The following is a 23,255-nucleotide window of genomic DNA, read 5'->3' on the forward strand; positions in this document are numbered from 1 at the left end:
GGGGGACATCTAGTCTTTAGATTTACAGAGTAATGGTAACATTTTCTTTAGATATGTTTTGTCAGAACGCTGCCCCACCAAGGAGAAACACCATCCTGACAACTATTTGTTTGTTTTGAGTAATCCTGTATACGTTTAGTAATAAAACCCTGGCTTGTTTGTCAATAAATGTCTCATGTGACACTGTTCTCACTGGCATTGGTTTATGGGGTTTGAGGTGCCAGCTCCCTGTGGTCCCCAATGTGGAAACAAACTTATAGAGCCTCAATAGTGTGTCAATTTAAATGTCATGGACTTAAACTTCTCCATCTATGACACGTACTCCCGGCAATATTAGTGATATTGAACCCAGGGTTTGGTAAAAACTATTGAAGGGGCTGCAGAGAAAAGGGTATTTACTTTCCGATATGGTGAGAATACAGAGTGATTATGTGGTGCTTGGAGGAGGTCCTTTCGTTGATCAAAGTATTGGAGGGGAGATAGAGGGAGTGTCACCAACCTTTGGTTTAATTTGGGATTCTGGTTGTGCGGGAAGACCCCAGTTGATATGATATGATATTTTATTTATATCGCGCTCGTACACAAGTTTCATGCTTTCATACATGTTTCATACATGCTCGCCACATATGACCCCTCACTTGCTACTAGCGGCCAGGGCCTATGTTGCTCTATTTTGGAAAAGGTAGACACCTCCAACAAAGCAAGAGCGTGTTGAGGAAGGCAGAGGAATGGTACTAGATCGAGAAATTGAGCTATTTGTTAAATGACTCCCCTCAGAACATTCAAATAGAGTGGTGCCTGTTTTGTGCGAAGTACGGGCTGGGTGGCATGGGCCAATGAGGTTTCATATTACTACGGAATGTGAGAGGAGTGTTGACTTGGCCAGTTAAGATGCTTTTTAGAGCCCTTTTGGCAAGCCGGCAGTATTGTGCTAAATAGGATTCATGCTTAGCACAGAATTTGTGATGAGGTGTAGTTGTTTAAATATAGTAATACCCGTATACAACGCTTAGACGACCACTCAGATTAGAGATGGGATGTTTTCGTTATAGCTCTTGAAATGTTGATAGGGAAGGTGTGATGGATTATTGTGGATTTTTTCAGCATTTTGTATGTTATGCTATATACTAAATAATTAATAAAAATCTAAATTGGAGAAAAAAAAACTTTTTTTTCTATTGGGATAGTAGCCCAATTAACATGATTGGTAGGATTGGTTGTATCCCCCTAAATAGGCTGTGAGAAACGAAAATGGCAAAAAGTATACTGGGGATAAGTAAAAATGGATGACTTTGCTGAATATTTCATGCAGTAAAATACAGAACAGCTGCAAAACTAATACATGCGTATATTTTTATTTTAGCAATTGAAAACCCAATCAATACGAAGGACTGCAACGAATACAGTCATTAGCTAAGAAGATAAGATGATGGACCAAAGGTGAGACTTTATTTTGCCAGTACATTCTGTTCATAAGGTGAATGTGCTTCAAGCTGCTGAAATCTACACTGGCATGATTTTGCATTTCCTAGCAACAGGAAATTCTGGAAATGTAGTGCATGCTTATTAGGGCCCATTACCATACTTGTATTTTCAATTCTTATTGACTGTTTTTTATCATTGTTGTTTTATATGTACTTTTATGGCCTTGAACCAAAATAAAGCTTTTGTTTGTTTGTTTGTTTGTTTGTTTGTTTGTTTGTTCGAACATATTTACCTTCTTTACAGTTTTCGACCAGCCTGCGATATGCTACTATAAGTTTAAAAAAATAAAGAAAATGTTTATCCTTGATTGTTTTGACTAAACTTGTATTTCTCCTTTGCACAAAATTGTCAGGTTCTGGACATATAGGCCAGTGGTTTCTCTATTTGCAGCCGACGAAAAGGATAGCCTTTGTCCGAATCCAAGCTGCTGTTTTTGATATTAATACAGTGGGTAAAGGAACATTCAGTGGAACGGGCTATGTGAGAAACCTGAAGGTACTCACATCTACTCCCAAGGGATCTTCTGTCCAGGTGGCAAGGGAAGTGCCATCGTTTTTGGATCAAGCGAAGGAGTATCACCTGGGTGGCAGGTCCTTGGGGATCGGAGAGAGGGTACCTGAAGGCAAGACATGGTATCCCTCCTTTTCTAACACTGACCTACCCGACCCTCCCTCAGGCTTCATGGGATAGTGTCAGGCCTTTCCAGATATTCCCTGTAATCTCCCATCAAGTATTGAGTTGAGTCGAGGAAGAGGCAACTAAGAGTAATGCACACTTCCTATTATAAACCCCACTCTGGTACTGGGACGAAGAAGAGGGCCTGCATGCACTTAGTGATGAAGGTCAGGCATGTCACACTAATTACTCAAAGGGTAGGGATCCTGGACAAGAGTGTGCATACACTCGTGTTATTTGTATAAATGAAAAGGAAAGTAATTCCGTAGAAGTTTGATGTGCTGCACCTGGGTCACCTTTTAAAACAGAGTAAACAATGAGAAATGTTGTCCTTTGCTTGCTGCGCTCTCCACCTAATGTTCTATTTGTGTGCTCAAAAGAAACGACACAGATTCAATTTTCTGCCTATGTGGCTCTATTTATTTGTGATAAACAGTCAGAAATTATATGGAAATTAAGCAAATAGTTGGTGTACAAATGATGCTTGAAGCAAAGTCAACATGGATGGGTATTTCCCAGACTGTTTGGCATTCAAAAACATTGGATTACATAATCAATTGAAATCCCAAAAGTTTCCAGCAAAACATCAATTTTGAGGTTTTCCTAAGAGTATCAAATGAAAGTAAACAGATTTGAGACACTGATAACTCTCACAGTTAATATCCCAAAAGAAATGCTAACGTAAACATCAATTTAAGGACTTTCCTCAAAAGTAGGAAATGGGAATGGGCAGATTAAAGACGCTGATAACTGCTGTTAGGCAGAAACCTGTGCAGTTCCCTCTGGGACCACTGCAAAAGATTTAGGACTACAGGTGTTTGGCAGTAAACCCACTTGGTAGCAGTCTGTACCACACAGATTCACTTGGTAGCTGTGGCTGAGCAGTCAGACTTCCCTCAAGAAGAGTTAGGCAGTATACAGAGTATTCACAATGGGTCAAGGGAACACAATAGAACAAGTAAACACTGACCAGGGCTTGGTGTAAAAGAGATATAATTATTTATTTAAAACCACATCTAGAAAAACACACAGGCACTAATAGTAAGCAATTCAAAAACACGGTCACTAAAAGATATACACTCCCTTAAAAGAATATTAGACAAGTCTTAAGCAAAGCCCCACTTATTTTCAGACAGCGGTGAGCGCTTAACGTAGATGGCACTCTAATAATTCGTTTTAAAAAGGGAGAGAAAAGCAGAGAATAAATTGAAACAGATCCCAACACTTTTTCACGAACACAACAAGAGAGGAAGGCAAAGTAACACTGTGAATTCAGAGTCAGTAGGCCGGATCCGCTTTGAGGATCAAAACGAAATGTGTCCAAGGTCACATGGTTGCAGTGCAGAAAAGTCTTGTAACGGTTCAAAAAGGAGTTGGACCAAAGAAAGGGACCAGTTAGAGGGTCAAGGCGGCCAGCCCAGTCCAGAAGGTTAAGGGGTTATTATTACCTTGTAGCAATCTTTAGAAAGGGAGGCCTGGCGGACACGGTACCTTAAAGTGGTGAGAACACTCCAGCGGGGGCAGTTGTTCCTGGCAGTGGATGCAAGTCGGTGCTTCGTCCGGGGGAAGAGAGGATCTCGTCGGGGAGGAAGACAGGAGTCTGTTGCACTGCCAGGGAAAAAACCAGCCGCGGAGTTTCTCAGGTACAAGGAGTGGTCCGTTGATTCGCGGTTCAGTGGTAAGTGGCTATCCGGCTGCCGGGTTGCTTGGCACGGGCAGTTCGACCACAAACCGGTCTGGGGTGCGAAGAAAAGAAGGTAAACTGGTTGTGCCCACCAGTCAGGGGAAGAAGCCTCTCCAGCCGGGAGATCTTCTCTGTCGTCGGGAAGTGGTGAGTCGGTTCCGCAGGGCTCCACCGGTGGTGTCGTCGTGGTAGGTCGGCTCAGCTTCTCCCTCGTCGGATTCTCAGGTCCTGTGGCGACTTCTGAAGTTCCAGTCCGCAAAGCCCTGCTTTTATGCAGCATACCCCCATTCACTCAGCCTAGCTGTCAATCAAACATGCTAAGTGGTCAGCCGGCCGGCTCACCACTTGGGCCAATCACACAAGAGTGCGACTTGAGTTACCAAGGTAACTCAGTCCAGGGTGCCTAAACCCCCTCCCACACCCTCTGTGGTACCCAGACAGAGTGGCACCACTTTTGGAGGCTTCTGTGGAGAAGCCCGCCAAAATGTGGAACAAAGGGCTCGACTTGGGTTGGGGTCACAGAAGAGAACACAAACGCCATTTTAGAATCGAGTCCTGGCAAAAAATACCAACCGGCGAATTAATATTAATTAAATAAACCGGCGGTATGTTCGAGGCTATGAGAATTAAATAATTAAAGTTGGTAGCCTCGAACAATGGGAAAATCCCATAGGGAAATATAAGCGGTCGAATATAAAAAGTAGTATCCACTGCCACCAGCCAAAACTCGATCAGGGGGGACGGAGACGTGCCCCCTCAACTAACAGACCCCGGGCCAATCGAATTGCCCCGACCAGTACGCCCACACTATGATGGTTTGTACTGGTTTCTGTTAATAATTTGGGACCAGTAAAGCCAATGGTGACTTTACATGCCCTGGGAGACAGTGGTCAGTCCCAGGGTATGGAGTCTATGGTGGGGTGTCACTATGACACCCCTGTGTTATTGCACAGAGGGTTCTGTGTAACACTCACAGTAAAAACACATGAGACCCTTTGGAGTAAAGGACCCCATAGCCCAGAAAACACATTAACAGTCAAAGGGACACCATAAATCATGTCCAAGAGTGGGAGAAAAAGAGTCTCACTCTTGGCAGGAGAAATAAACAAACTCCAGAAATCCAGCAAAGCTGCTGGGGACTCACTAGGTTAGGAAATTCAGCCTAAAGAGATAATTATCCCTAAAAACTGCCGACACGTGTTTCTACCTACTAAGGTCATCATCAGGGCTGAACAATTGTAATCAACACCTTGTATGTTCCAATACATTGAAGCAACCTGTTGCATGTGTTGCAATTCCGTGCAAATGGAGAGAAAGATGTAAGCACATGGTTGGGAAGAGAGGGGGGTGGGGTAGAGGAGAGAAAAAGAAAACACTAGGTTAGACAGTTCAAAATGACCTTTTGTTTCATATTTGCTGTCATAACATTAGTGAACATGCTAGCCATTTGCTGAATTGTATACTGAACTGTGGTTGGGCTGCTAAGGTGAGTGACCCATTGTCTATGTACTTGAATATGCGAACATTAAAAAGACGCTTGTCTATGCATTTCCTTAAGATTAGATGGAGTTGGTGAATGTTAATTCTGCTGATTTAAATCAAACGGGCGTTCAGCAAAGGAATAGGCAATGGGCTTACAGTTTTTCATTGTCTAATACTGAAAACCCAAAATGGTGTTTGGAACACAGATCTAAACCAAAGAGGAAAAAATGTATGTGACTCAAGTTTTAAATCTAGGAATTGAATTTGGATTTGATATAATCAATAAGCAATACATCACATGACTAATCACGTGACTTTAGGAGAAAGCGGAAATACCAGGATGTGCCAGGTATCTGCCCTCTAGTTTCGCCGTGTGGATCGCTCCCTGCATTTCAAGCAGTTTATTTTCTGTGCGATTACTGTCTGAGGTCTAGCAAGGTAAGCGTTTGTACTTCACACGCTACTCGTAAATCATTACTTAACAGACCAATATGAAATTACACGCGTCAGATATAAACCGTAGCCAATATTCTGAGGAAAACTCAGAACACTATAGTGGTTCAGCAAGAAAATTACTCGACATTCATCTTCCCCAGAAAAAAACCCTTCTTTTGAAGCAGGGATTGGAAAAGCGGAATCCCGTAAGGAACCAAAAGGAAAAGAAAAATATCCTGCAGTAATAAATCCATATCGAATGGATTGTGTCCTCCCACGTATTCCTCATTTTTGATATCTTCAATATCCATCTTCAGCTGCATTGGAAAAATATTTAGGCAGGGGGGCGCTGTGCGTCGATGCAGTCAACTCGATGTCCCTCGAGGGCCTCCGCCTTGAGGATGTTGTCATCGGAGGCATATATAGCACGTGCAGTGCCCTTTGGCTTCAGTTTTTCTGAGTAAGCTTATGCTTCGAGAACTAAAGCGCGCTACAGAAATTTCCTCTAGAAATATATGTAAATGTCCTTGTCTTCGACACCGCCTACCCCCAACACCGGGTTTAAAAAGTGTCAGAAATGCGATGCCAAGATGTCGCTGACTGATCCGCATCGACTATGCTTGTGGTGCCTTGGTGTGGAGCACAAGACCTCGGCCTGTTCAAAGTGTCAATCGATGACCGGAAAAACTCTGAAGGAGCATAAGGGGAAATTGGCGGTAAATAGATTCCCTAAGAAATCCATGTTGACTACCCTGTCAAAAAAAGCCGCCTTCTGACGAAGCGAGAGGCGACTCTGCTCGACGAAAAAAGGAGAAAAGGTCCAGGTTACGGAGTGGCTCCCACCACTCCTCGATGTCGTTGAGGAAGTCCAACAAGAGGCATCATAAATCGCCTACTTTGACGTTCTCGACCGACTCCTCCCCATAGAGGACGATTTCCTGCCCCACTAAGGCCTCCACCCCAGCTGAATGGGAATCATTCAGGCAAGAAATGCTTAAGATATTCGAGAGCAAGAAACCCTAGAAGCAGACAGGCCATGCTCCTACCATACCTTCTGAAGCTGGTAAGGAAAGGGCTTGAGCCAAATCCTGCGCACCCTCGAGCCTGGGATGAAGGCCAGATTCCCATCGAGGGCCGTCGAGGCCTCGACAAGAAGAGAAATTGAGGGATCCTTCGAGCCATAAGTCGAAAGACAAGTCGAGGTATTCAACGCCAGCAGCGCCATCAACGCCAGCGGTGCCATCGAAACCTCCGCTACCATCAACGTCAAAATGTCTTCATCGAAGACCTAAACGGCTCCACGTGTATCTGGCTCGAAACATTCGAAGTCTTCGATGCCTTTACCTGAGATACAGAAAACCTTTACTCCTTTACCAAGGAAGGATTTCTTTAAATCTCTGACCTCTATTTTATGAGGACAAGGAGCCGTCTGATAATGATGCACCCTTTGGTTTGCAGTATGGCACACCAAATGTCCCTGATAGTTTCATATCAGAGGAATCCAGATTGAAAGATCTACATGAAAATGTACAGACAGTCAGTGGAGTGGACACTTCACCGGAATTGGAATTTGAAAAGCCTGAGTCAGATGAGCATGCAGATGCCTCTTACGGGCAGTTGATGACCAAAGTAGTGGATTACCTGGGATGGAGCAGACCTGCCCTCCCATTCGAACAGGATGACCTTACAGATATCATGGACAAAGGTACTCAAAGGGATCCTATCTTACCCTTTCATATTGCTCTTCAGAAGAGAGTAAGTGCCAATTGGGAAGTACCAGAGGCATGTCCAGCAGTAAATAAGAACCTGACAAGGAAATACCGTCCCTCAAGTAGTGACCCCAGCTACTTGTCGAAACATCCTACCCCAGAAAGTCTGGAGGTGCAGGCAGCAACCGCTATCTCTAAACAGGCAGCTTATCCGACACCGGATCGGGATGATAAAAGGTTAGATGCCTGGTCAAGAAAAGTATTTCTGCTCGGAGCATGGCGCTTAAATCAGCCAACTCCACATGCGCCTTGGCAAAGTTCACATACACTCTATGGGGCTGCATCTCTATGGCGGCTGCACATATTCCTGAAGGGGCGGAAAGAGACGGTTTCTTGGCCATTGTAAATGATGGCAAGGAGGCCATGTGCAAGTCTCTTCAGTCAGGTTTGGATTCTGCTGACCGCGTCAGCAGAGCCATGGCGGCAAGCACTGTAATTTGCAGATTTGCATGTTTAAGGAAGTCTGGATTTGCACCGGACATGCAGTCTAGACTTCTTAATATGCCTTTTGCCTTTCATCTTTTTGGCAGCAAGGACGACGAAAGCCTTGAGAAGCTGCAGAATTTGAAGGCAGAAGCCAAGTCTTTGGGTGCCGCTATTAGACAGCCTCAGCCTTTTCACTCCAGTGGAACATCTTGGAGGGTTAGATCCTTTCGCTACTGCTCCTCAGTTGGAAGAGCGAAAGGAATGGCTGGTCAAGGAAGACAAAGAAGATTCCCTCGTGGTGGACGAGGGAGAGGTGCAAAGCCCGCCCAAGCAGCAGCATCTATACCTATAGGCACTGCTTCAGTCACCTCAAAACCTCTCGGAGGTCTTGAGTCACGACACCCCAGTGGGAGGCAGGCTGTCTCAGCATCTGAAAAAATGGCGAGACATTATTTTGGATGCTTGCGCACTACAAACCATAGCCCAAGGTTACTGCCCCCCATCATTCAGAGACCTTAGAAACATCCTCCGGGGAGCCATTCTTTGAGGGTTCCAGATCTGTTCCTTGTGCATCACATTTTGACTCTGCTAGAGAAAGGTACTATAGAGCCAGTACCTGTAGCGGAGAGAAACAAAGGATGGTATTCTCCATATTTCCTAATCCCCAAGAAGGACGGAGGACTGAGACCCATCGTTCACTTGAGATACTTGAACAGGTTCCTCATGAAAGACAAGTTCAGGATGGTCACACTTTCTCAGATTCTTCAGGCCCTCCAACTCCAGGATTGGATTGTGTCATTACACCTTCAGGATGCTTATTTTCATGTGCCAATCCATCTCAAGCATAGAAAGTACCTGAGGTTTGCCGTTGGCGGTTCTCATGATCAGTATCGAGTTCTGCCGTTCAGGCTGACCTCCGCATGAGAGTATTCATCAAACTGATTAACGTTAACCTTTTGGAGCTGAGAGCAATCAGACTAGCGCTGACGGCTTTTCTGCCCTCTTTATGGGGAAACAATGTCCTGATAATGACAGACAACACAGTGGCCATGTACTACCTCAGCAAGAGAGGCGGCGTAGGGTCACTACCACTATGCAGAGAGGCAATGCAGCTCTGGTTCTGGGCTGTTAGGCAGAATTATATGCAGTACCCTTTGGGAACACTACACATAATTAAGACTGCAAGTGACAGTACAAGTTCACCTTTGGTACAAGCCTGTACTACACAGTGACAGTGGTAGCAGTTGCAGAGCAGCCAGACTTATCTCAAGAGTAAGTGAGCAGTACAAATAGTTACACAAAGGACAGCAATTACTATGATTCAGGCAAACACTGACTCAAGGTTTCTAAGTTATTTTTATTTACTTATCAGTTGTATAACAGTTCACCTTTCTAAGCAAGTTAAAATCACAATCATAAATACACCACACCACTTCCCTTAAATTCTAGACAAGTTAGGCTCACAAAATGAAGTGGGAGCAAAATGGCACTCCAGCAATTTAAAAGGTAGGGAAAGACAAAGTTATCAGCAATTAGGTAAAACCAACAAGTAAGTATTCTGAGTAGTTGAACAAGAGAGACTACTGTGAGGAGATCAGCTAGAAAAGGCTTAGGGCCAAAGTCGATAGGTCAAAAGTCTTTTGCTCAAGATCACACAGTTTGCGGTAAAGTTCGTGGCACAGATTCCGGACGAGGTTGGTTGGTAGAAAAGATAGTTCAAAGAGAAGAGAAGGACAAGCCCTCGGATTGGAGAAAGATTTCAAACACTTTCACAGCGGCTGAGCGAAACGCACAACCGGATTTGCACAGTACCTTAAAACGGAGAGGGGGCTGTAGCTGAGACAGACGTTCCTGGTAGTTCCTGCAGGCTCACGGTTCCTGTAGCGACTGTTGGACTGATCAAAAGTATGAAGACTGGAGGATTCTGCACTGCCCAGGGAAGAAACCAGCAGCAGAGCAAAGCAACGAATAAACGGTGCGCTCCTTGAAACCCAAGCAGGGTCCGACCTTCCTGGCTATCCGGTTCACTGTAGCTCTGTACAGCAAATTCGACCAGAGGAGGGAGTCCTGACTTGCATTTTGGGCGAACTGGTTGGTCCCATCAGCTCTGGGGAAGAAGATTCCTGGCAGATCTTCTCTGTCATTGGAGTCTGAAGATTCGGACCTGCAGCAGGACTTCACCGGGCGGTTCAGTCATTGTAGGGGTCCTCTTCTGTCAGCTCCTCATCGGTTCTTTTGTTCCAGTGGCGACCCTGCTCTTCCAGTCCCAGAGACCTGCTTTTTATGCAGTTTTCCCCCATTCATACCGCCTAGCTGTCAGTCACTCAGCTGGGTGGCTGGCCTGGCAAAGCCAGTCCCCTTAGCCAATCAGACAAGAGTGTGACTTGGGTTACCAAGGGAATCCATGGCAGGGGTTCGAAGATCCCTTCCTCACATCCTGCCTACCTAGAGTATCAGGTGCCTTAAGGAGGGCTTCTGTGCAGAAGCCTGCGAAAAAGACAGTGAACAAAGGAGTCACCCTGGTTTGGCGCAGAGAGAAAAACACGAGAAAGACTTTAACAAAAAGAAATGGTGACTAAACCCAGCCGGAACCAAAATAAAATGTATTTGGTCAAGCGGGTTTATGTTCGAGGCTAATATAATAGCCTAAAACATGACCACGTTATATAAGATAATCGCGGTAGGAAAGTTAGGGTAGATACCACTGCCACCAGCCAAGTCTTAATGTTAAGGGAGCGAAACAATGCCCCATGAGGTACAGACAAAAAGGGATAGGAGTTAACCCTTTCCAATACTCCGTGTAAAATGGGGTGTACTGGTTCTGTGGTTTAAAGTGACTATATAAAGTTAATGGCAACTTTACCTGTTTCTGGGGGACAGTAGTCAGCACCAGAAAAATTGAGTCGGGGAAGTCTCAAAGATAACCCTGTGTCACTGCACTGATGGTGTTGTGTAACACACACAAAAGTGGTGCACGTGGAGTGGGTGAGGCTCCAGTGCCCAAGATTACACAGAAAGTAGAAATACACATAGCAAAACACATGTAAGAGTGGGAAAAAAAGGCTCACACTCTTACCAGGTGAAAAAAATAAATCCTAGAAATCCAGCAAAGCTGCTGGGGGACTCTTTAGGTAAGGGAAATCAACTATTTATGAGAATTCTCCCTAACATGGGCAATACAAGAAGAATCTCTCTATCAGCAGTTCACCTAGCCAGAGAGGAGAACACAGCAGCGGATGGTCTGAGCAGGCAGAGCAAAGTCTCCCACTAGTGGGAACTAGCTCAGGAAGTCCTTCAAGAGATCTTCACCCTTTGGGGAACCCCTCAAGTGGATCTGTTCACAACCAGTGTCAACAGGAACTGCGAACTGTACTGCTCCAGGGAATTTCCGCCAAGAGGAGCTCTAGGTGACGCGTTTGTGTTGGACTGGGAGTTTCCACTCCTGTACACGTTTCCTCCAGTCCCCGTCATTCCTCGCATGATCAGGTGGTTGAGAAAGTTCGGGAAATCCATGATCCTAATTGCCCCGGATTGGGCCAGGAGGACATGGTACCCGAACTTTCTGGACAGGTCCATCTGCCCTCTAATACGTCTTCCTCAAAGAGAGGACCTTCTCTAGCGAGAGGATAGTCGGGTTCTCCATCCAGAGGTCAAAACACTTAGCCTTAACGCTTGGTTTCTTAGAGGCTGAAGTGCAAGGATTGAGACCTCCTGGATGACGCAATGGAGATTTTGCTTTCTGTCAGAAGGCCAGCAGCGAATTCTTTGTACCGCTGCTGCTGGAACAAATTCTGCAGCTGTGCAGGTACAAGAATGTGGACCCTTTGCTTTGCAAAACACAGGAGGTGTTATCCTTTCTGCTGTACTAGGCCAATCTGGGGCTGCAGGTTGGGACCATTAAAGTTTATTTGGCGGCTCTTTCCATTTTCAAGCGCTCCTCTGAGGAAACTTCATACTTTAAGATTCCTTTGGTGATTAAACTTCTGAAGGGACTCACTAATGTGTTCCCTCCATCTCCCTTTCAGGTTCCTGTTTGGGATCTTAATCTGGTGTTAACATTTCTTATGTGTGCACCATTTGAGCCACTCCGTTCATGTCCTTTAAGGCTACTAACGTTCAAGACCATCTTGTTGGTAGAACTAACATCAGCCCATAGAGTGAGTGAGTTGCAGGCACTCCCCACTAAACCTCCGTTTACAGTATTTCAAAAGGACAAGGTCGTCCTGAGGGCCAAGCGTTCATTCCTACCTAAGGTAATTTCAGACTTTCATTTAGGACAAAAGATTGTGTTACCCTCTTTCTACCCTCAACCTCATCCTGGCAAGAAGGAGGAGAGGTTGCATAGGGGCGACCCACAAAGTACTTTAAGCTTCTACATTTCAAGGGTGTCAAATCTTCGTCTGAATGATCAACTGTTCATAGGTTGCCCAGGTCATAGACAGGGACAGGCTGCAACAAAGCAGACCTTATCCAGATGGATTTTTCTAGCTATTTCCGAATGCTACAGGCTAGCCAGCAAGGATCTCCCAGAAGGCTTGAGAGCCCATTCCACTAGGGGCATGACTACTTCTGCTCTGCAAAGAGATGCTCCTATTAAAAACATTTGTGAGGCAGTACTTGGTCTACAGTACACACTTTTATTAAGCATTACTGCCTTGATTCTACCTTAAATCAGGATGGAAGCTTTGGGAAAGCTGTCCACCATTCTGTTCATGAAAACCATTGATGGCAAACTTCTTACTCTACCAAAAAAAAACACTGCTATGGGAGTCTGTCAAAGGTGAGGAATAAGTCAGAGTACACAATCCATTTGAAGAACAAGTTACTTACCCCTGATTACGTTATTTCGACTGGATTTTCCTCCCACGTATTCCTCATCGCCCCTCCCAACCTACACCTCAGTAGAATTTCCCATGTTATTGCAGCTTTTGCTCCTTCACAGCTTAGTATGGTCAAATCCACGTTGAAGCGGGTCGTTCTACATGAGAAGGACACGAAAAAAACGAACTGAAGCCAACGTGCGCTGAGCGTGCTATATGCCTTTGATTACATCATCCTCAAGACGGAGGCCCTCGAGGGACATTGAGTCGACTGCATCGACGCACAGCGCACCCTGCCGAAAAAAAAATCAGAAGCAGCTGAAGCTGGATATTGAAGAGATCAAAGATGAGGAATACGTGAGAGGAACATCCAGTCGAAATAATGCTACCAGGGTAAGTAACTTGTTCTTCTTGATCCATATTGGAAAATTGTATTCGTGCAAGGGGTTAATACATTTAGTGAAATTTTGTCCTGTGAATATAGTTGAATCTCCCAAATCAATATCTTCCATTCCACCCAATCAACCTTCCAAAAAGTCTAACGGTTTTTTGTATAAAAAGGGAAGACCATATACAAACCTCCTGTGTGATCTGGGCAGAATTAGACACCCCGGAAATAAAGAAAGTGCTATAAAACAGAAGTACTTTCTTACGGGATGGAAAGAAGAGAAACAAGAAAAAGAAAAAGTCATTTGTGTACATGGCCATTCTTAAAAATACCATTGACTCAAATCCCTGTATCTATTCTAGGAAGGAAAATAACATTAACTGTAATGGTTTCCAACTTGCCAACTCAATTAATTTTAGGGAGAGATGTACCCCACTTTGATCAATGGGTTTTACGAATAGCCGAAATACATTCTAAAACTCTTGTAGTGAGGTCTCATGTTCCTTTAGAGACAAAATCTCGCGAATTAAAAACAAAGTCGTAGATCCCCTTAAGAGAACATAACCTTAAGAGAATGCAGGATTTCTTGGACTGTAGACCTGGTGACTCCACAAGAGGACCTTGAGAGGAACAAAAGCAAGGCAAAACAACTTTTCCCTCTTGGTTACCATGTGACACACCTCAGTCCAACCCGCATTGGGGAAGGGTATGTGAGAAACCTGATGGTACTCTCACATCTACTCCCCAGGGATCTTCTGTTCAGGTGGCCAGGGAAGGGAAACCACTTTTGTATCCCGACCATGGAGGTGGACAAGTGAGGGAGGATCACCTGGGTGAAGGGTCCTTGGGGATTGGAGATAGGGCCCCTGAAGGCAAGACATGGGACCTTATGCCAAGTTTGCCAGTCTGGAAATAAGGATGCCGATAAGCTCTCTGGCACCCTTGTTTCCAGACCGGCAAACGTCGGGTTTGCCTGCCGGAGCTGCTGTGCCAGACAGGTCTCACCCTGCCGGGTGCAGCGGTCACGGTAAGCAAAGCCATCACGGAAGCACTGTTATCAACGGTGCCAGCTCTTCCGTGTCCCCATTCCCATACAGTCCTAATGGACTGTATGTGAATGGTGATTTACAAATTTACCAGCGACTGACTTCCCGGCCACCGGACTCGTAATGAGCCGGTGGCACTGGGAAGTCAGGCGCCAGTAAATTTGTACGGGTCCTGTTGCAACTCGCCAGTAGCACCGTCCGCATTACTGCCGGGCCCGTAATGAGGCCCATAGTATCCCCCCATTTCTAACACTTACCTACCCGATCCTCTCTGTCTTCATGGGATATTGTCAGGCCTTTCCAGTTTTTCCCTGTAATCTCCCATCAAGTACTGACACGAGGAAGAGGCAACTAAGAGTAATGCACACTTCCTATTATAAACCCCACTCTGGTACTGGGACGAAGAAGAGGGGCCTGCATGCACTTAGTCACACTAACATGCTTACACAAGGTCAGGCAATTGAGTCTAACCCTTTTCACCTGCAGCCTGTTAATAATTCTAAAGAGTAGAAAAGCTAGAGCCCCAAATCAGAAAGGAGGGAGAGGGATGAGAATCCTCTGCGTTGGGACCGAGCCAAGGAGCAAATATGTAGGCAACGATTCCCAGAAACCTGCCAGAGGAGTTTTGCAGGACCGGGAACCCTCTACTGTGAAGTCGGGCAGTAGGCTCTGCTAGATAGCAGAGGTGAAAGAAACGCTGTCCGCGCCCAAGCCCGGGTATAGCTGGAGCTGTGGAAGACGCTGGGGATGCAGACCACATGTGGAGCAGGACGGAGGTGCCGGGCTGCGTTTGAGACGTACCCGGCCAACGGACTGAAGGTTTTCCTGTTTGGGGATTTAAATACTCAAAATTCCCGCTCAGGTGTAGCTAGTCAGCAACACTAGACTGCGTACTGAAGTTCTGTGCCTCTGAGCTCCTCTTCCTCATCTCATTACCCATGGCATTATGGGACTTGAAGTCCCCAATGTTCTTCCTCTTTTTATTATATAGTTTGATTTTGCAATAGGCCATTCACTGCAGGGTCATTAGGGAAGTTTTTTAAAGGGTTCTCCCAATTTTCCTGACCAGTCCCCTCTCATGTGATCCTTCCACAGAACACCACCGCCAGAGTCAGGATCAGGAAGCGTCTGCCTTTCCCTGGCCACATGAGAAGGGTCCCCGGCCTAGGTCTTTTGAATGATTAACTCTGATTCATCATACTATTGACTCCCCCACTCAATACAATCATACAACACGGTGTATCAATCTCCCGAACATAAGTACATGATAGTAATACTCCTATGTCCCGTCCCCTTTCCTCCATACTCGTGGGATATTCCGTCCACTGGGACGGGACCCTAGTGCTTTTTTGTAGCATCCAAAAAACAGTTGTCCCTTTTTTGTTTTATTCGAGGGCCAGCATGCATTCGACTTTATCCCCACCATCCTAACCCTGCGAAAATTGCCTTTCAGTCCTTTTCTCTGCATGGTCGGTATCATACACAGGTACCATCTGCAAGGCTTCTTTTTTCTCCCTGCTTCTTTTGTCCTTCATTAATATTCCTGCCGGTTCCTGCAGCGAAAGGCGTAGCATTGTGTGTGTCCTGTGGCTATCAGTACGCTGCGGCGGACCTTCATAACCTTTGCCTCGAGTCTTTATGGCTGGAACATCGCTGGAATTCCTGCTTCTATTGCGATACCTGCCTGGTTCCTGCTATCGATTCTTTCCCTCTGCCTATGCTGTAGCAAAAAGCTTTGTGTTGTGTGCTTGAATTCTGTTCCTCTTTCCAGAAATGGGACCATAATAAAAGTTCTTAACCAGGACTCGGGGTGCACCCTATTTCCGCACAGTGACCCAGAATTATTGTCCTATCTGCCTGGGCTCCCAATATCAGAAAAGCTCTAAAGACTTGGGCCTCATTACGAGGTAGGAGGTCCCTTAGCGGGTCCCACTATGGGTGCCTGGTTTTACCAGACGCCCTTAGTGGGAGCCGCTAAGGGACCAGGGAGCTAATAATGGCCCGCTATTAGTGGGCCTGTTATTAGCTCTATCCCCATTCCCATTGAGCCCTATGGGGGCTCGAATGGGAATGGGGAATGGTTCTCGGAATGGGTACTTACCGGGTCCTCCCAAGGTTGGAATGACCCGGTAAATCCCTATTTCGAGAACCCGGACCCGGAATGTGGTAAGGGGGTAGCTCTGGTGCTAACAGCACCATGGCTACCTCCTACCTCGTAATGAGGCCCTTTGTCTTCTGTACACTTAACACTGGAAGTTCCTTTCCTCAATACTCTTGGTTAATTTTATGAAGCCCCCTAAGCATATAAATTATGAATATTGTTTGGTGGTGTTAGACATGTTTTCAGAGTGGGTAGTTCTACTCGTTCAGAAGGACTGACTGTCACTGCTGCCAAAAGGCTTCTCGCCAAATATATACCTCAATTTGGTCTTCCTGTAGTTATTGACAGTGACAAAGGTACACATTTCACTGTGCAGGTAGAGTTCTCTATAAAGCCGTGAACATCTCTTAGCATTTTCATCGTGCCTATCACGCTCAATCCAAGTGAAGCATTAGGAATCAGCTGTGGAGACATTAAAAATAGGTTGTCTAAAGTATGCAGAGACTGGCCTCAGATGTCCTGAAGCTCTACTAATGGTATTCCCACAATCTTTAAATAACCGAAAAAAATGACTCCCTTCTCCTGGTATCTTGGTCTCATAGACACTTTATCCTTGCCGATACTCGGAAGTGGGGTGGTGGAGGGAAATGACTCTCTGTTGAGGTTTCCCCTACCTCCTTTGTATGTCTCACGTGAAAGCTTAGCACCTTCCTGCCCCTCCGATGAGCCTGTAACCACTTGTTCGTTACTAGGCCATGAGGGAACTGCCTCGGCTTGCCTGGTGGCTGTCCCTGTGCCCCCTCCTGCTTTCCCACATTGCCAGTTACCTTGCTTCAGGACTCGGTACCTTGCCAGGGCTTCCTGGGGCTGGACTCTGCCTCTCTGCTTCACTGGCATATCGGCGGTGTCTGTGGTCGTTCAGCTTTCCTTCTTCTGAACAGTGGACAAGGCTCTGCTCCTGCGAAGCCCTCCTGGAAGTCTTTCGGCTCCCCGCCTGCATCCTCCGTTCCGTGTCAACTCCCAGACAGGATTCAGATCTCCCATGCTGGAGATCCATTGGACCTGATACCTCCTTTGGCTGGATTCGGCAAAAGGCCTAGTCCTTTGTTGACCTTTATACTATGTTGCAAGCATACCCTTGGTGAAAGGGTTAAGTCCTTCTTCTGTTTCCCGGGTGCACTCTTCATCTTTCCGCATGGCCACCTCGTCTCAATCCTAGATTTACTTGGGTCTAGTGTGTTCTTTTTCATCCCAGTACTTCGGAGATAGACAATGGGCCTCATTACGCGGTAAGTGGTAAGGGATTACCAGCACCGGTAAGTTCACTGGTGCCGGTAATCCCTTACCACCCTTAGCGGGTCCCTTCCTCAACGCCTGGTTTTATCAGGCGTTATGGATGGGACCCGCTAAGGAACTTCAGAGCTAATAACGGTACCGCAAATTGCGGTACTGTTATTAGCTCTGTCCCCATTCCCATTGAGCCCTATGGAGGCTCGAATGGGAATGGGGAATGGTTCCCGGAATGGAGACTTACCAGGTCCTCCAAGGTTGGAATGACCCGGTAAGTCCCTATTTCGGGAACCCGGACCCGGAATGCGGTAAGGGGGTAGCCATGGTGTTAATAGCACCATGGCTCCCTGCTACCGCGTAATGAGGCCCAATGTCTTGAGTCTTACAATAGTACATGTTTCTATAATTACTGAGCTCTCAGAAGAGGAGAAAGGAGAATGAGGATGTGTGGTTGTGGTGTGGTATCCGGGGCCATACCCTAGATAGCTGCCCTTGTTCCCAGAGGGTGAGTCTCTCACTATGAAATCCTCCTGCTGTGTACCATGCCCAGGGGGACTGTTGGGTAGCAGCCTCACCATCCTGGCCTCATGAGAAGTGGATCCCCCTGTGGAGAAGTGATGACATCTATGAATTCGTCAAATAGGCCAAGACTATAATTTGTCTTTGGGCTTAAAACTGGCACTTTGCACATTTCCCCAAATTCTGATTTTTAATCTTGCTTGCTTCATTCATTAACTTGGAGGTAAAGCTGATTTGCAGAGCTGAACTGCCTTGAAAAAAAGCAGAGAACCACTTTCAGTTGTCTTCACCCTAAGACAGTAAACTGCTTATGGAGCTAAACATTGGCACTTGACCAATTTTTCCAAATTCAAATTTTGAACTGTTTAAATATTAAGGTAGCTGAAATAAGCCATGTTTCCCATTTTTTCAACATGCCTTTTTCTTTTCCATAGGATATCTATAAGGCAACACCATGCTGTATTTTTGTTAGGTTAGCCTTTCAGTATTTCCTGCGCTGGTGACACACTGAGTTTAGTGTGGTACTGAGTTTTGACACAGTCGCCATATATAACCTTTGTTGCCCCTCTCTGTTCAGGATAAATGGATCAATCAAAGCACAGATAAGGGTGATTGAAATTCTTTTCAGGGGCATTTGAAATGTTTTATCAGTATTTTTTTTGATCCATGGCTCTAGATCGCTTTTATGCTTTACTTAGTTAACTACCCATTCAAGCCATGGACATTTCAACAGCGTTTTAACCTTTTCCGCCTAATGAGCTATGCTGAGGTTGGTCTGTATAACCTCACCTGTCCCCTGACTTGCCAATCCACAGCATCACAATTGTGAGTATGGTTTTCTGTTCACTAGGCCACAATGGCTGTATAAGAGCTTGTGATTAGTTGTAGGTAGTTTTAACATTTTAGAAGAGTAGGATGCTGAGTATCTACTCCACTACTTTATTGATAATATTACGAATTGTATATTGCTTGACTATTCTATTTGTAATGCTCATATATTATCTCTACAAAAGAATAAATATACATAACTGCTAAACAAGAGAGTGATAGGATTATTAATGTATTTCTATTTGAGTATAAAATAAAAAAATTTGCGAGTACAAGCACATCTTGGTTTAGCGATAAAACTGTGTATGGAAAGACAGGGTTCAAAATGTGCACTCACCACTAGCCATTTGCTAGTGATATCTGAATCTTGTCGAGTACAAAAGGGTGTGCTGTGTGTGTGTCAAGAATTGAGGTAGCAAGTGATTTTAATGACTGAGTAGTTGCTTGCTACTACTGCAACTTGAATTTTTGCACCCTGGGGAAGAAATCGATAACATCTACGTTTTTAGCATGCAAGGGTAATAGCCAATGATGCATAGATTGACGCATAAAATGGACCTACAACAATATTTCTGTCCAATAGTAAGCTCGTTAGGTGCTCTGGGGTAGTAGATTCTCTTTCACTAAAGCGCAGAGACCCAACTTTCTCCAGAGACTTGCTTTGGATACAACACTCTTCTCAGCTGCAAAACCTGCCACAGCCACGGTTGGGCATTCAGACTGCCTTTCAGGTGGAGGTTAGGCTCTGGCATGCAGGGCATGATGAAAATCATGACAAAGTGCCACATATGTCGTTGTGGTATCACTCTAATACTTTTTTGTATACTGTGATTTGGTTTAAACATTTTTCTATACAAGAAAAAGAAAAGAAAGCTAAAATACTATTAAAACCTTGCATGCTGAGAGCGCTGGACAGTCTTGATTCTATTAAAGACGGGGAGGCAAGCATTATGCTTTCTTTCTTTATTACTGCCAATCAGCACTTTCAAATTCAAACATTTTTTTTTTTTACAAATTTAACAAACTTATCAACATTTTGTTCATGTCCCTTTTCTTGAACTAAAAGGGTTGTTAGTTTGTGCTCTTACAAAAAAAATGTCTCTGAATGGACTACTGAATCCCATGAATCCCTGCTTTCTTGTAGTCCTGCCTGAAACAGCCCCTTGTCCAATCAGGCTCTGTCCTCCGTTATATGAGCCCCTTCAATGCGACAATCCTCCTCTATCTTTGGTGATGAACAACTAATTACCTTTAAACAGCAACTGTTAACTTCGACTGACTGAACTGCAGCCCCTGCACTTTAACATTCCAATGGAACTAGACTTGACTTCCTGATCTTGACGATGTAGATCTCTCATGTCTGTTTCTGATCTTCCCCTGCAATCAATAGACAAATAATCATAAGGGTGGGTTCTACTTCTTCCATGTCATTTAGGTTGCAACAACAATATCCAAACTTTTCTTTACGTATCTAATATTACGTATAACCGGGTGGCATATAATGCTCGCCTCCTTGTCTTTAATAGAATCAAGACTGCCCAGCGCTCTCAGCATGGGCAATCTTCATTCTGTGGTGAGACAGGAGGCGAGCATTATGCTTGTTCAAAGCTGTCAATAACTGTATTCGCTATCTGGAAGATAGGCTTTAAATAGAAGGTTTTGAATGTAGATTCATTAGACCAGTCCGCAGCTTTCATAATGTCTTGCAATGATACTCCTGCTGAGAATGCCCTAGAAGCCATCGCGCCCCTTTCAGAATGAGCACCAAACTGCTCTAAATCAATGCCTGCCCAGTGCATGACTTCCCTGATCCACCATAGTGGCTGTCGCTACTGCGTAAAATGGTTTCCTACGCGCGATCAAGAGCTGAGTGACCCCTCTGGGCCTGTACTGCGCTGTAGCTGCTTCGTAATCTTTAGTGCATTGCGCTACGCTTAGTTTATTGGTATTGGGAAAATACAGGTATGAAACAATCGATGAATCTGACTTTGTCCTATTTGCTACGTTGAATGCCACTCCTTCCAGGTAAAATATCTTTCTGTCCACTTCTAAGGCCTTCGCGTCTGATACCCTCCTGCAAGCTATGAGGCAAAGAAGCATCGCTAGCTTCCCTGATAGCTACAATCGGGAGGGGTAATTGTTATGTGGCCATGCCAGAAACAGCTTAAAGACTTCCTGTACATCCCAGAGAGCTGTGTATTTGGGACATGGGGGTTTTCGCATCTTGATACCTTTTAGAAGTCGCAAAATCGTTGGGTGCTCACCTATCGGTGCTCCTTCTACTTTATCATGACCTGCTGAAATGGCCGACCTATACACTCCAATAGTCAAATATGCTGCACCTTCCGCAAAGCGCTGCGCAAGGAAATTGAGTACCTGTACTACAGGGGCTGAAACGGGATTAGTATCAATTCCCTCGTAGATTCCTGCAATAGAGATCTCCGACTGAATCTTCTTAAGTACTTTTAAGGAAAAAGAGGAAGAAAAGACGGCCCCACCAAAAACACAGGTAATTCAGAAAATTCTCTGAATTCCGTAGAGGCAGTCCATTACAGAAGCACATGAAAGACTGATGCCTGTTCCACTTTGTCTTTCTTGCTTTTACCTTTTAGGTTTCAGGGATTGTACCCATAAACCCTCTGGAAACCTGAAAATATCCTCATAATCAATAAAGATTTGAAGATTATATGCAGAATACCCAAATTAGAAGTATTCGTCCTGAAGAAAGCGGCCATTAAAGGATCCCGCTGAAACCGGTTGACTATCATTCTAGTGGTACTGGCCTGATAAACCAGTCCCCGATACCCCCCCACATATATATATGAAGGGGCTCGTGTACATGAATAACGTATCATTGCTACTTACCTCTATCCCCCTACTTGGTGAAGAGAGAATTAGCTAATTTTAATAATATTTTTTGTGTCTTTTTTAGAATCGTTTTTTTGTTATAAGACACACAAAATGGAGGCGGCAACAATAGAAATATACATACCGACCCCCAAATAGTGTGCACTCACTTTTAAAGATTAGGAAAGTAGTGAGAGAGGAAAGGGGTAGGACCTCTACATACCATTTGCATTCGGCACACCAGCAGAAACTAGGGCTGGCACCGACTCCACAAGAGGTTCAGAAACACAGGGCTTACAAGATTATCGCTAGGATCTAGCAATAGGAATAATTTGGAAACAATCGCCTTTCAGGTCTAGCCTGACTAACCAATCTCCTGTTCTGAGAAGGTCCCTCAGGAGGTGAATCCCCTCCATTTTGAAGTGTCTGTACACTACCCACTCGTTCAAGTTCTTTAAATTGATGACGGGTCTCACTTTCTCGCCTCTGTACACCAGAAACATGTTGCTGAGGAAACCTTCGATTTGCGTTCTTTCCCTTTCTATAGCGCTCTTGTCTGCTAGGCTTCGGAGTTCGCTGCATAGCCACTGTCGCTCTGCTAAGGGCATGTGCATCTGCTGGCTCTCGCACTTGTGTGGGGGTGCCTACAAATTCTAGCTGCATGCCTGAAACTGCTTGCAATACCCATGCATCGCTGGATAATTCTTCCCATGCATTGAAGAACTAACGTGTCCTGCCTCCCATAGGGAGAACAGCTTGCTGGGTACTCACTGATTGGCGCGTTCACTTGTCTGTAGGAACCTCTTCCCCGGCGTTTTCTGGGGAACCGGGATCTAGTTGGAAAGAAGTTGTCCTGTTGCCGGTTCTCCCAGTATTGGGCTCTGTGTCCTTGAGGCCTTCTGAATTGACCAAAATGACCGGACCCCAGACCTCTTTGCCGTCTGGTCCCAGCAAAAACCCGCCCGGGGAAGATCCATTTGATGGAATTTTGCACCTTCTCGAGCGCTGAGTATGTCCCAACAAACTGGGACATTTCTTTTGTGAAAGTGTCTCCAAATAGTAGTCCTTTCGCTTCTCCTCCTGCCTCGTATGAGGCCAAATCGCTCAATTTATCATCGATTTTGAGTAGGACTCCACGTCTCCTCTCTGCTGAGAGGGCGCAGTTAGCGTTACCCAATAAGCAAACTGCTCTTTGCGCCCAGTTTCCCAGTGCCACAATGTCTACTGGCTTGCCGGTGTCTGCGGCTTTCTCCGCCAGGTCCATTATTTTGGCGAGCGGGACTGCCATGTCTTGTACTCTGTCCTGGCATCACTGCCACTCTCTATCTACACCTTTCCTTATATCTTTCGTCGCTTTCGTGACGAAAGTCACCATCTTTGGATCCAATTCTGGTGTTTCGGTGACTTTCCCTGGTAAAAGTGGCCTGGAACACTCCCCTCTCATCTTCGCCCTCACTTCC

At 45.3% G+C, this 23,255-nt stretch overlaps 1 protein-coding gene across 1 annotated transcript in view; it reads left to right on the forward strand.

The window, feature by feature from the left end:
• LOC138565982 (transmembrane protein 272-like) overlaps positions 1-23,255 on the forward strand; it is a 2,717,663-nt gene that overhangs the window by 755,520 nt on the left and 1,938,888 nt on the right. Inside the window, exon 2 of the mRNA XM_069643065.1 lies at positions 1,364-1,440. Coding sequence (XP_069499166.1) covers positions 1,427-1,440 — 14 coding nt within the window. The 5' untranslated portion in view covers positions 1,364-1,426. The remainder of the gene's footprint in view (positions 1-1,363; positions 1,441-23,255) is intronic.

Source organism: Ambystoma mexicanum, chromosome 2p, assembly GCF_040938575.1.
Source record: "Ambystoma mexicanum isolate Mex_15411 chromosome 2p, UKY_AmexF1_1, whole genome shotgun sequence".
Classification (NCBI taxonomy): domain Eukaryota; kingdom Metazoa; phylum Chordata; class Amphibia; order Caudata; family Ambystomatidae; genus Ambystoma; species Ambystoma mexicanum.